Source organism: Oncorhynchus mykiss, chromosome 12, assembly GCF_013265735.2.
Source record: "Oncorhynchus mykiss isolate Arlee chromosome 12, USDA_OmykA_1.1, whole genome shotgun sequence".
NCBI classification, from domain to species: Eukaryota; Metazoa; Chordata; class Actinopteri; order Salmoniformes; family Salmonidae; genus Oncorhynchus; species Oncorhynchus mykiss.
In genome coordinates, this window is record NC_048576.1 from 100823850 (window position 1) to 100835207 (window position 11358).

Below are 11358 nucleotides of genomic sequence, written 5' to 3' on the forward strand. Positions count from 1 at the left end.
TATAAAACATAGATTGCCCACCCTAGTTACACTCTGACCTAACCAAATAGAGATTTAAAAGGATCTCTAAGGTCAGGGCGTGACACCCAAACTGTTACAGATCTACAGTTGAATTCGGAAGTTTACGGAAGTTTACATACACCATAGCCAAACACATTTAAACCCAGTTTTAATCGTAGTAAAAATGTTCCTGTCTTAGGTCAGTTAGGATCACCACTTTATTTTAAGGATGTGAAATGTCAGAATAATAGTAGAGAGAATTATTTATTTCAGCTTTTATTTCTTTCATCACATTCCCAGTGGGTCAGAAGTTAACATACACTCAATTAGTATTGAACATACTTCTTTCTGAAATAAATATTATAGTTTGATTACATTTTACGGTATCTTAGGAGTAAAAATAAACATATTTTGAATTGATGAAACAAAGTTTAGGGAGTAGATTGTCAGATTCCTTTCTCTGCATGTTGAACGAGTGGATTACTCAAATCGATGGCGCCAACTAAACTGTCTTTTTGGGATATAAAGAAGGATTTTATCTAACAAAACGACCCTACATGTTATAGCTGGGACCCTTTGGATGACAAATCAGAGGAAGATTTTCAAAAAGTAAGTGAATATTGAATCGCTATTTTGCTATTTGTGAATTTATGATACCTGTGCGGGTGGAAAAATATTTTGATGTGGGGCGCCGTCCTAAAACAATCGCATGGCATGCTTTCTCTGTAATAGCTACCGTAAATCGGACAGTACAGTTAGAATATAAGCTTTCAACCGAAATAAGACACATACTGTATGTACCTAAATGTTTAATATCCGTATTGTTTATGATTATTTATTGGAATTGCCCGCCCTCCAGTTTCACCGGAAGTTGTCTCGCATGTGGGATGCCTAGCCCTAAAAGGAACCGTCTTGCCAAAACTGTAGTTTGTAACAAGAAATTTTAGGAGTGGTTGAAAAGTTGGAGTGGTTGGAGTTAAGGAGTGGTTGTAGTTTTAATGACTCCAACCTAAGTGTATTTTATCTTCCGACTTCAACTGTATATCCATTCTGCCTTAAGTCTTTGAATGCCAAGTTAACAAACAGATCACCGACTATTTTGAATCCCACCATACTTTCTCCGTTATGCAATCTGGTTTACGAACTGGTCATGGGTGCACCTCAGCCATGCTCAAGGTCCTAAATTATATCATAACCGCCATCGATAAAAGACAGTACTGTGCAGCCGTCTTCATTGAACTGGCCAAGGCTTTTGACTCTGTCAATCACCGTATTCTTATCGGCAGACTCAACAACCTTGGTTTCTCAAATGACTGCCTTGCCTGGTTCACCAACTACTTCTCAGATAGAGTTCAGTGTGTCATATCGGATGGCCTGTTGTCCGAACCTCTGGCAGCCTATAAGGGGGTTCCACAGGGTTCAATTCTCGGGCCGACTCTTGTCTCTGTATATATCAATGATGTAATTTACAAAATAGCCTCCAACACTATACTCAGCAAATTGGATGTAGTCTATCACAGTGCCATCCGTTTTGTCACCAAAGCCCCATATACTACCCACCACTGCGACCTGTATGCTCTCGTCAGCTGGCCCTCGCTACGTATTCGTCGAACCCACTGGCTCCAGGTCATCTATAAGTCTTTTCGAGGTAAAGCTCTGCCTTATCTCAGCTCACTGGCCAGCATAACAACACCCACCCTGTAGCACACGCTCCAGCAGGTATATGTCACTGGTCATCCCCAAAGCCAACACTACCTTTGGCCGCATTTTCTTCCAGCTCTCTGCTGCCAATGACTGGAACGAATTGCAAAAATCACTGAAGTTGGAGACTTATATCTCCCTCACTAACTTTAAGCATCAGCTGTGAGAGCAGTTTACCGATCGCTGCAGCTGTACACAGCCCATCTGTAAATAGCCCATACAACTACCTACCTCATTCCCATGTAGTTCTTTTTCTATTTTGCACCCCAGTATTTCACGTTGCACATCATCATCTGCACATCTATTCACTCCAGTGCTAAATTGAAATTATTTCGCAACTATGGCCTATTTATTGCCTTACCTCTCAAATCTTATTTCATTTGTTACTGACTGTACTGACTGCTTGTTTATGTGTTGTTGTCTTTTTTGTTGCACTGCTATGCTTTATCTTGGTCAGGTCGCAGTTGTAAATGAGAACTTGTTCTCAACTGGTTAAATAAAGGTCAAATCATTTTTTTTTAATTGTTCATTTAACACCAGTAGTGTAGAAGGACAATGGCAGATGTATTTTTTTTTTTTCACAAACAACATATAGATTCACCTTCCGACTCCTAGAATTGTATGGTCATATTGTTATACTAATGTGAACACCAATGCATTTATTCAATATGTTTTTCAAAATAATATATTATACATATTATAATACATATTTTTCTCTAAACTGAATATTTCTTCCTGATGTTTAGTTCTTATATGTCATTTTATTTACTCACAGAACAGCTCTGGAGGCTTTGACCACTGGCAGGAGCCTCAGAAGACCTTCCTCTGATCTGGAGTATTTCTTCAGGTCAAACACATCCAGCTCCTTTTCTGAAGTCAGCAACACAAAGACCAGAGCTGACCACTGTACAGGTGATAGGCCGGCTCTAGAGAGACTTCCAGATCTCAGGTAGCTTTGGATCTCCTCCACTAGAGAATGGTCATTCAGTTCATTCAGACAGTGGAACAGATTGATGCTCCTCTCTGGAGAGGGATTGTCCCTGATCTTCTCCTTGATGTACTTGACTGTTTCTTCATGGCTCTGTGAGCTGCTTCTTGTCTTTGTCAGTAGACCTCGTAAGTGCTTCTGATTGGACTCCATTGAGAGGCCCAGAAGGAAGCGGAGGAACAGGTCCAGGTTTCCTGTCTCACTTTGTAAGGCTTTATCCACAGCACTCTTGTAGACAGTAACTTCAGGCTCGTCTCTGAATAGCAAAGAAAAGTTACTCGATTTTGTTTGCAGTTTGTCCATTAGATTCTCATTGTTGTTGGTGAATGAGAGGAACACATATACAGAAGCCAGAAACTCCTGAATGCTCAGATGAACAAAGCAGTACACCTTGACCTGGTACAGCCCACATTCCTCTTTAAAGAGCTGTGTGCACAATCCTGAGTACACTGAGGCTTCATTGACATCAATGCCAGCTTCCCTAAGGTCTTCTTCATAGAAAATCAGATTGCCATTCACAAGCTGTTGAAAAGCCAGTTTTCCAAGTGACAGAATGCTCTTTTTATTCCAGTGTGGATCTGTCTCTTCTTTCCCAAGATACTTTTCATTATTCTGTTTGGTATGAAACACCACAATGTGTGTGTACATCTCAGTCAGAGTCTTGGGCATCTCTTCTCTCTGATGTTTCAGCATGTGTTCAAGGACTGTTGCAGAAATCCAACAGAAGACTGGAATGTGGCACATGATGTGGAGGCTCCTTGATGTCTTTATGTGTGAGATGATTCTGATGGCCAGGTCCTCATCACTGAATCTCTTCCTGAAGTATTCCTCCTTCTGTGGGTCATCAAACCCTCGTACCTCTGTCACCTGGTCAACACACCCTGAAGGGATCTTATTGGCTGCTGCAGGCCGGGTAGTTATCCAGAGGAGAGCAGAGGGAAGCAGATTTCCCTTGATGAGATTTGTCAGCAGAACATCCACTGAGGTTGACTCTGTGACGTCACAACAGATCTTGTTCTTCTGGAAGTCTAGGGGAAGTCGGCACTCATCCAGACCATCAAAGATGAACAGAACTTTGTACTTGTCGTAGTTGGAGATTCCTGATTGTTTGGTTTCCATTGAGAAGTGATTAAGAAGTTCAATGAAAGTGTGTTTGTCCCCTTTCATCAAATTCAGCTCCCGGAAAGGGAATGAAAATACAAATTGGACATCCTGATTTGCTTTTCCTTCAGCCCAGTCCAGAATGAACTTCTGCACAGAGACTGTTTTTCCAATGCCAGCGACTCCCTTTGTCAGCACAGTTCTGATACGTTTGTCTTCTCCAGTTAAGGGTTTGAAGATGTCATTACATTTGATTGCAGTCTCTGGTCTTGCTTGTTTCCTGGTTGTTGTCTCAATCTGTCTCAGCTCATGTTCATTATTGACCTCTCCTGTTCCACCCTCTGTGATGCAGAGCTCTGTGTAGATCTTATTGAGAAGTGTTGGGTTTCCTTGTTTAGCGATCCCCTCAAATACACATTGAAACTTCTTCTTTAGATTAGATTTGAGTTCACGGTGGCAAATCACAGCAAGCTCATTTGACTCTAGAAATAACACAGAGGATATTAATATTACGTCTGTTTTAATGCCTACAGTATTGTAGGACTGATATAAAGTTTTAAATTATTGTCATTTATTCTCTTAACTGACTGTGTAAATGTTTTCATAATGCATTACAGACTGGTGTGACTGATTATATTATTATTGGTATTATTGATGGTATTATTAATGTTCTCTCTCTCTCTCTCTCTAAATTAATCATCACAACCCATCCCTGCTGCTACTTGATGAGGTCACTAGGTGTTGTGTTAAGACTACTATAATATCATTGAGTTATACAGCTACTTTAGCTGTACTTTAGCTTCAGCTTTTAAATGTTATTAAACATCATTCATCATGAGGCAGAGAGATCTTACTTTTCTCCAGTTTGTCAGCAAGCTCCTTCTGGTTCATTTTCCTCAGGATGTGCAGTGTGATCTTCAGAGCCCCCTCTCTGGCACTGCTCTCCTGCTTCTCATCTTCAGCGTCCACCACTTCCTTATCCTGCTTCTGACTCTCAAAGCCTTCTGGGAGTTCTGGACTAAGAATCCTCTTGAACATCTTCAGCTCGTTCTTCAAAAATGTCATAATATTCTCTTCAAGCAACTGAAATAAATGAGGTAAATAAGTTAAGCAAGATAATAAATGCTTTCTAATTAACATATTAATGAATGATTGACAGATTACATTTTCTTGAGATAAACAAAATCAAATGTACATAACAGGACCACATACACTGAATATGGAGGCCAGGTCTGTTTGATGACTCTGGGAAGACTGACCACTGAGAATCTCTGACTCTGATCTCTCCTGTCGGTTTCTGTGGACAAAACACGAGATTATTACATCTCCTCATCCAGGGAGGACACACACACACACACACACATGTTGTGTTTGTTTAATTTTGTTTTAGGACTATGAAAATGGACAAAAGGATTAGCCTATGGATTATGAAAACAACAAAAATAAATGGGAAAATGGGAGATGAGAAATGACTAGAGACAGTGTTGTTTAACTCACTGACCATGACCCATGAGTTCTTCTTACCTTTGTTCAGTAGAAAAGTCTCCCTCTCTAAACACTATAGAATGATCCATAGACCAGTCACTCTTCATGGACACACAGCTGGGAACAGGGGAGGCTGGTCTCTTCCGCTTGTTTGGGCTTCAACACAACAGAGACAAACATTACATCTCTCATCTACTCTGAGCTCAGATGGGGAAACATAGAAAGAGTTTCATTCTGAAATGCTATATATCCATTTTCAGAAATGTTCGTAAAATGGCTTTTATTGTTTACAGAAATTTTGAATGATATTGGTGTGTTTTTTCACTATCTAATCATGGCATGGGGTTGAATGACAGATCTATTTGTTTAAAACTCGATGTTGAGAGAAATAATCATGTTTTTTTTATATATCTGCAGTACTGCTTTTACACATTCAAATGTGATCGACCGGCTCGATTCGGTCTCAACATTTGAAATTATGTTTTTCACTTTGGATATAAGCAGAGACTCAGGGAAATTGTATATCACACACTACATTTGAGGAACAATGGAAAAGTAATTCTGCTTTAAACGTTGATAAACTTGTAACCTCACTTTTGAGAAAATGACCTTTGAACGTTTTGTTACCTACCTAGCTCTTCTTTGTCTACAGGGCTGTTATTTTGGCAGATAATGTCACCCATCTGAATAAATATTTAATTATATATATATATAGCTCTTGTGCTTTGGCAGATAAAACATCTATTTTTATATATATATATATATATATATATATATATATATATATATATATATATATATATATATATATATATACAGTGGGGCAAAAAAGTATTTAGTCAGCCAGCAATTGTGCAAGTTCTCCCACTTAAAAAGATGAGCGAGGCGTGTAATTTTCATCATAGGTACACTTCAACTATGACAGACAAAATGAGGAAAAAAAAATCCAGAAAATCACATTGTAGGATTTTTATGAATTTATTTGCAAATTATGGTGGAAAATAAGTATTTGGTCAATAACAACAGTTTATCTCAATACTTTGTTATATACCCTTTGTTGGCAATGACAGAGGTCAAACGTTTTCTGTGACAGTATATACATATGAGATGATGAGTAATGTAGGGTATGCAATCATTATATTAAGTGGCATTGTTTAAAGTGACTAGTGGTACATTTATTAAATCCAATTTTGCGTTATTAAAGTGGCTAGAGATTTGAGTCAGTATGTTGGCAGCAGCCATTCAATGTTAGTGATGGCTGTTTAACAGTCTCATGGCCTTGAGATAGAAGCTGTTTAACAGTCTCTCGGTCCCAGTTTTGATGCACCTGTACTGACATCGCCTTCTGGATGATAGCGGGGTGAACAGGCAGTGGCTCGGGTGGTTGTTGTCCTTGATGATCTTTATGGCCTTCCTGTGACATCGGGTGGTGTAGGTGTCCTGGATGGCAGGTAGTTTGCCCCCTCTGGAGAGCTTTACCGTTGTGGGCGGAGCAGTTGCCATACCAGGCTGTGATACGGCCAAACAGGATGCTCTCGATTGTGTATCTGTAAATGCTTGTGAGTGCTTTTGGTGAGGTTGAAGAAATGCTGCTGTGCCTTCTTCACGACGCTGTCTGTGTCGGTGGACCATTTCAGTTTGTCCGTGATGTGTATGCCGAGGATCTTCAAACGTTCCACTTTCTCCACTACTGTCCCATCAATGTGGATAGGGGGGTGGTCCCTCTGCTGTTTCCTGAAGTCCACGATCATCTCCTTTGTTTTGTTGACGTTGAGTGAGAGGTTATTTTCCTGACACCACACTCCGAGGTCCCTCACCTCCTCCCTGTAGGCTGTTTTGTCTCATCATTGTTGGTAATCAAGCCTACCACTGTAGTGTCATCTGCAATCTTGATGGTTGAGTTGGAGGCTGCATGGCCACGCAGTCATGGGTGAACAGGGAGTACAGGAGAGGGCTGAGCACGCACCCTTGTGGGGCCCCAGTGTTGCGGCTCAGCGGGGTGGAGATGTTGTTTCCTACCCTGTCAGTGGCACTGTATTGTGTCAGTGGCACTGTATTGTCCTCAAAGCGAGCAAAGAAGTTGTTTAGCTTGTCTGGGAGCAAGACATCGGTGTCCGCGAAAGGGCTGGTTTTCTTTTTGTAATCCCTGATTGACTGTAGACCCTGCCACATACGTCTCTACTCTACTGCGACTCTACTTTGTCTCTATACTGACGCTTAGCTTGTTTGATTGCCTTGCGGAGGGAATAGCTACACTGTTTGTATTCGGCCATGTTTCTGGTCGCCTTGCCATGATTAAAAGCAGTGGTTTGTGCTTTCAGTTTTGCACGAATGCTGCCATCAATCCAAGGTTTCTGGTTTGGGAAGGTTTTAATAGTCACTGTGGGTACAACATTACCGATGCATGTGCTAATAAACTCACTCACCGAATCAGCGTAAACATCAATGTAGTTGTCTGATGCTATCCGGAACATATACCAGTCCACGTGATCGAAGCAATCTTGAAGCGTGGAATCAGATTGGTCGGACCAGCGTTGAACAGACCTGAGCACGGGCGTTTCCTGTTTTAGTCCCTGTCTATAGGCTGGGAGCAACACAAGGGAGTTGTGGAATATGCGTCGCAGAAGTTAGAATAGCAATGATCCAGAATTTTGCTAGCCCGGGTCGCGCATTCAATATGATGATAAAATGTAGGGAGCCTTTTTTCAGATTGTTAAAATCCCCAGCTACAATAAATGCACCCTCAGGATATGTGTTTTCCAGTTTACATAGATTCAAATTAAGTTCTTTCAGGGCCGTCAAGGTGTCTGCTTGGAGGGGGGATATACATGGATGAGATTATAATCGAAGAGAATTCTCTTGGTAGATAATGCGCATTTGATTGTAAGGAATTCTAGGTCAGGTGAACAAAAGGATTTGAGTTCCTGTATGTTGTTATGATCACACCACAACTCGTTAATCACAAGACATACACCCCCGCCCTTCTTCTTACCAGAGAGATGTTTGTTTCTGTCGGCGCGATGTGTGAAGAAACCAGGTGGCTGTACCAACTCTGATAACGTATCCCGAGAGAGCCATGTTTCCGTAAAACAGAGAATGATACAATCACTGATGTTTCTCTGGATGGCAACCCTTGCTCGAATTTTGTCTACCTTGTAGTCAAGAGACTGGACATTGGCGAGTAGTATACTCGGGAGCGGTGCACGATGTGCCCGTCTACAGACCCTGACCAGAAGACCGCTCTGTCTGCCCCTTCTGCGGCGCCGTTGTTTTGGGTCTACTGGGATCCGATTCATTGTCCTGGGTGGTGGTCCAAACAGAGAATCTGATCCATTGTCCTGGGTGGTGGTCCAAACAGAGGATCTGATTCATTGTCCTGGGTGGTGGTCCAAACAGAGGATCTGATCCATTGTCCTGGGTGGTGGTCCAAACAGAGGATCTGATCCATTGTCCTGGGTGGTGGTCCAAACAGAGGATCTGATCCATTGTCCTGGGTGGTGGTCCAAACAGAGGATCTGATCCATTGTCCTGGGTGGTGGTCCAAACAGAGGATCTGATCCATTGTCCTGGGTGGTGGTCCAAACAGAGAATCTGATCCATTGTCCTGGGTGGTGGTCCAAACAGAGGATCTGATCCATTGTCCTGGGTGGTGGTCCAAACAGAGGATCTGATCCATTGTCCTGGGTGGTGGTCCAAACAGAGGATCTGATCCATTGACCTGGGTGGTGGTCCAAACAGAGGATCTGATACATTGTAAAGGCTGTATGTTATAAGACTTAAGATTCCCTGGGACAACAGCGTAAGAAATAATAATTTAAAAAAAACTAAATACTGCATAGTTTCCTAAGAACGCGAAGTGAGGGGACCATCTCTGTCATGTAATTTATCGGAGCTGGCAGGGAGAAAGATTACCTAAGATAAGGCCTTTTTTCACAATTACTTCATAACCAGGGACATCATGGAATATTATGAAACTGGGCTCCATGGCGGATGCAATGAACTAGTTTTTATCAGAAAAAAAGAGAGGAAGAGAGGAGAACCGGACAGAGGTAGCCAGCATCCGTCAACGAGAGAGGGAGAAGCCCTCCACGGGATTTAACAGGTGAAAGAAACAACTGGGGAGCTCCATCTGTCCACAAGAAATGCAGACAGTCGGTAGTGGTAGCTAGGTAACTAGGATGCTGCTGGTAGAGTAGCTAGCATAACATTTATGTAGTGTTGTGTTGTCTCTCTTGTCGTGAAGTGTGTTTTGTATTTATATTTAATTTATTTTTAATCCCAGCCCCCGTCCAGCAGGAGGCCGTCATTGTAAATAAGAATTTGTTCTTAACTGGCTTGCCTAGTGAAATAAAGGTTAAATAAAAAATAATGACCTAGCTGTACCGTGGGATTCGAAATGGTCGGTGATCTGTTTGATAACTACGATGCTGCTGGTAGAGTCGCTAGCCAGTTTACCTATCTGTACCAACTAACCTGGTTGGCTAGCAGCTCGTTCGTCTGTCCTAATGACGAATCTGGTGAACTACAAAATTAAACTTGGATAGAGAGTGAAAAGGATCTGGCTACACTCATACTGTCCCTGACTGTAAAGCAAAAAAGCAAATTGAACAATAAACTTCGGACATGCGCAACATCACGTTGTTAATAAATAATCCTAAATTGGGCAATTGAAGACAACTAGGTCGCAATATGAGTTTGATGAAAATGAACATTGTATGCAACGTTGTAGGCAACATTATTGGCAAGGGACTTGATACCTACTATGCCAAAGATATTTAGAGTTGTTAAACGGGTGTGAAGAGTGTTGATATAACGGTAATATTGTCAAAACCTCACTTGTAAGAACCATCAGAATGGGTAAAAAAATATATATGCATGCCAACATATTAGTCAATATTTAGGAGTAGGCAAAGTGGTCGTGTCGTGTGAAAATTCTATCAAATGTCTTACATTGCAATGAGTACAGTCAGGGAGCCGTGGAACCCCTGCAGTACCTCCACAGACCCCGGATTGAGAACCCCTGCAGTACCTCCGCAGACCCCGGACTGAGAACCCCTGCAGTACCTCCGCAGACCCCGGATTGAGAACCCCTGCAATACCTCCACAGACCCCGGATTGAGAACCCCTGCAGTACCTCCACAGACCCCGGATTGAGAACCCCTGCAATACCTCCACAGACCCCGGATTGAGAACCCCTGGAGTACCTCCACAGACCCCGGATTGAGAACCCCTGCAGTACCTCCTCAGACCCCGGATTGAGAACCCCTGCAGTACCTCCACAGACCCCGGATTGAGAACCCCTGATTTAGCAGATGCTCTTATCCAGAACGCTTTACAGTAAGTGCATTCATCTTAAGATAGCTCCGTGAGACATCCACATATCACAGTCAAATATACAGGATACAAACTTTACATTTCAGCTAAACAATGCTAAAAAAAACCATTTTCATACACATCTAAAAACTATTAATTAGAAATCTGAGAACAGTAGTTTTGAAGGTACCCAAGAGCAACTATGTCTGATTAAAAAACAAATGTGAAAAATTGTAAATAGCATTTGGAAATAAACTCTTAATAATTCTTAAACAAAATTGTTATCTCACCTCTTCGCTTTGGTGTCATGTTCCCCAGAGAGACTCATTTTAGAGGCAGGGCCCCCCTCCTCTCTCTCCCCAGAGAGACTCATTTTAGAGAACTGACCCCTAAACAGAGATCCAACATGTTGGTTGTGGTAAACACAGTAATTATTGAATGTCAATTGTTATCATTTATTAATGATCTCTTATAATACATTTACTAATATACACATCGAAGCAGTCGGGTGATTTAATTCAATCACATGAATATGTATTTGTGAAATGACATCTCCATGGTAACTGTCAATAATAATAATAATAAGTCACTGTTTGTTAAGGTAGTTATAGACAGTAAAGCAACAATAACAATAACAACAATAATAATAATAATAACAATAATAATATGAATAAGTCACTGTTTGTTAAGGTAGTTCTAGACAGTACAGCAACAATAATAATAATAATAATAAGTCACTGTTTGTTAAGGTAGTTATAGACAATACAGCA

The 11358-nt window shown here is 41.3% G+C and overlaps 1 protein-coding gene across 1 annotated transcript in view; it reads right to left on the bottom strand.

Moving 5' to 3' along the window:
- LOC110539068 (NLR family CARD domain-containing protein 3) overlaps positions 1–11035 on the bottom strand; it is a 1005455-nt gene extending 994420 nt beyond the window's left edge. The window contains exons 1-3 of the mRNA XM_036939641.1: positions 10879–11035; positions 5315–5431; positions 5003–5087 (exon numbers count right to left, since the gene is read on the bottom strand). Coding sequence (XP_036795536.1) covers positions 5003–5087; positions 5315–5431; positions 10879–10961 — 285 coding nt within the window. The 5' untranslated portion in view covers positions 10962–11035. The remainder of the gene's footprint in view (positions 1–5002; positions 5088–5314; positions 5432–10878) is intronic.
- Between the last annotated feature and the right edge of the window lie 323 nt (positions 11036–11358).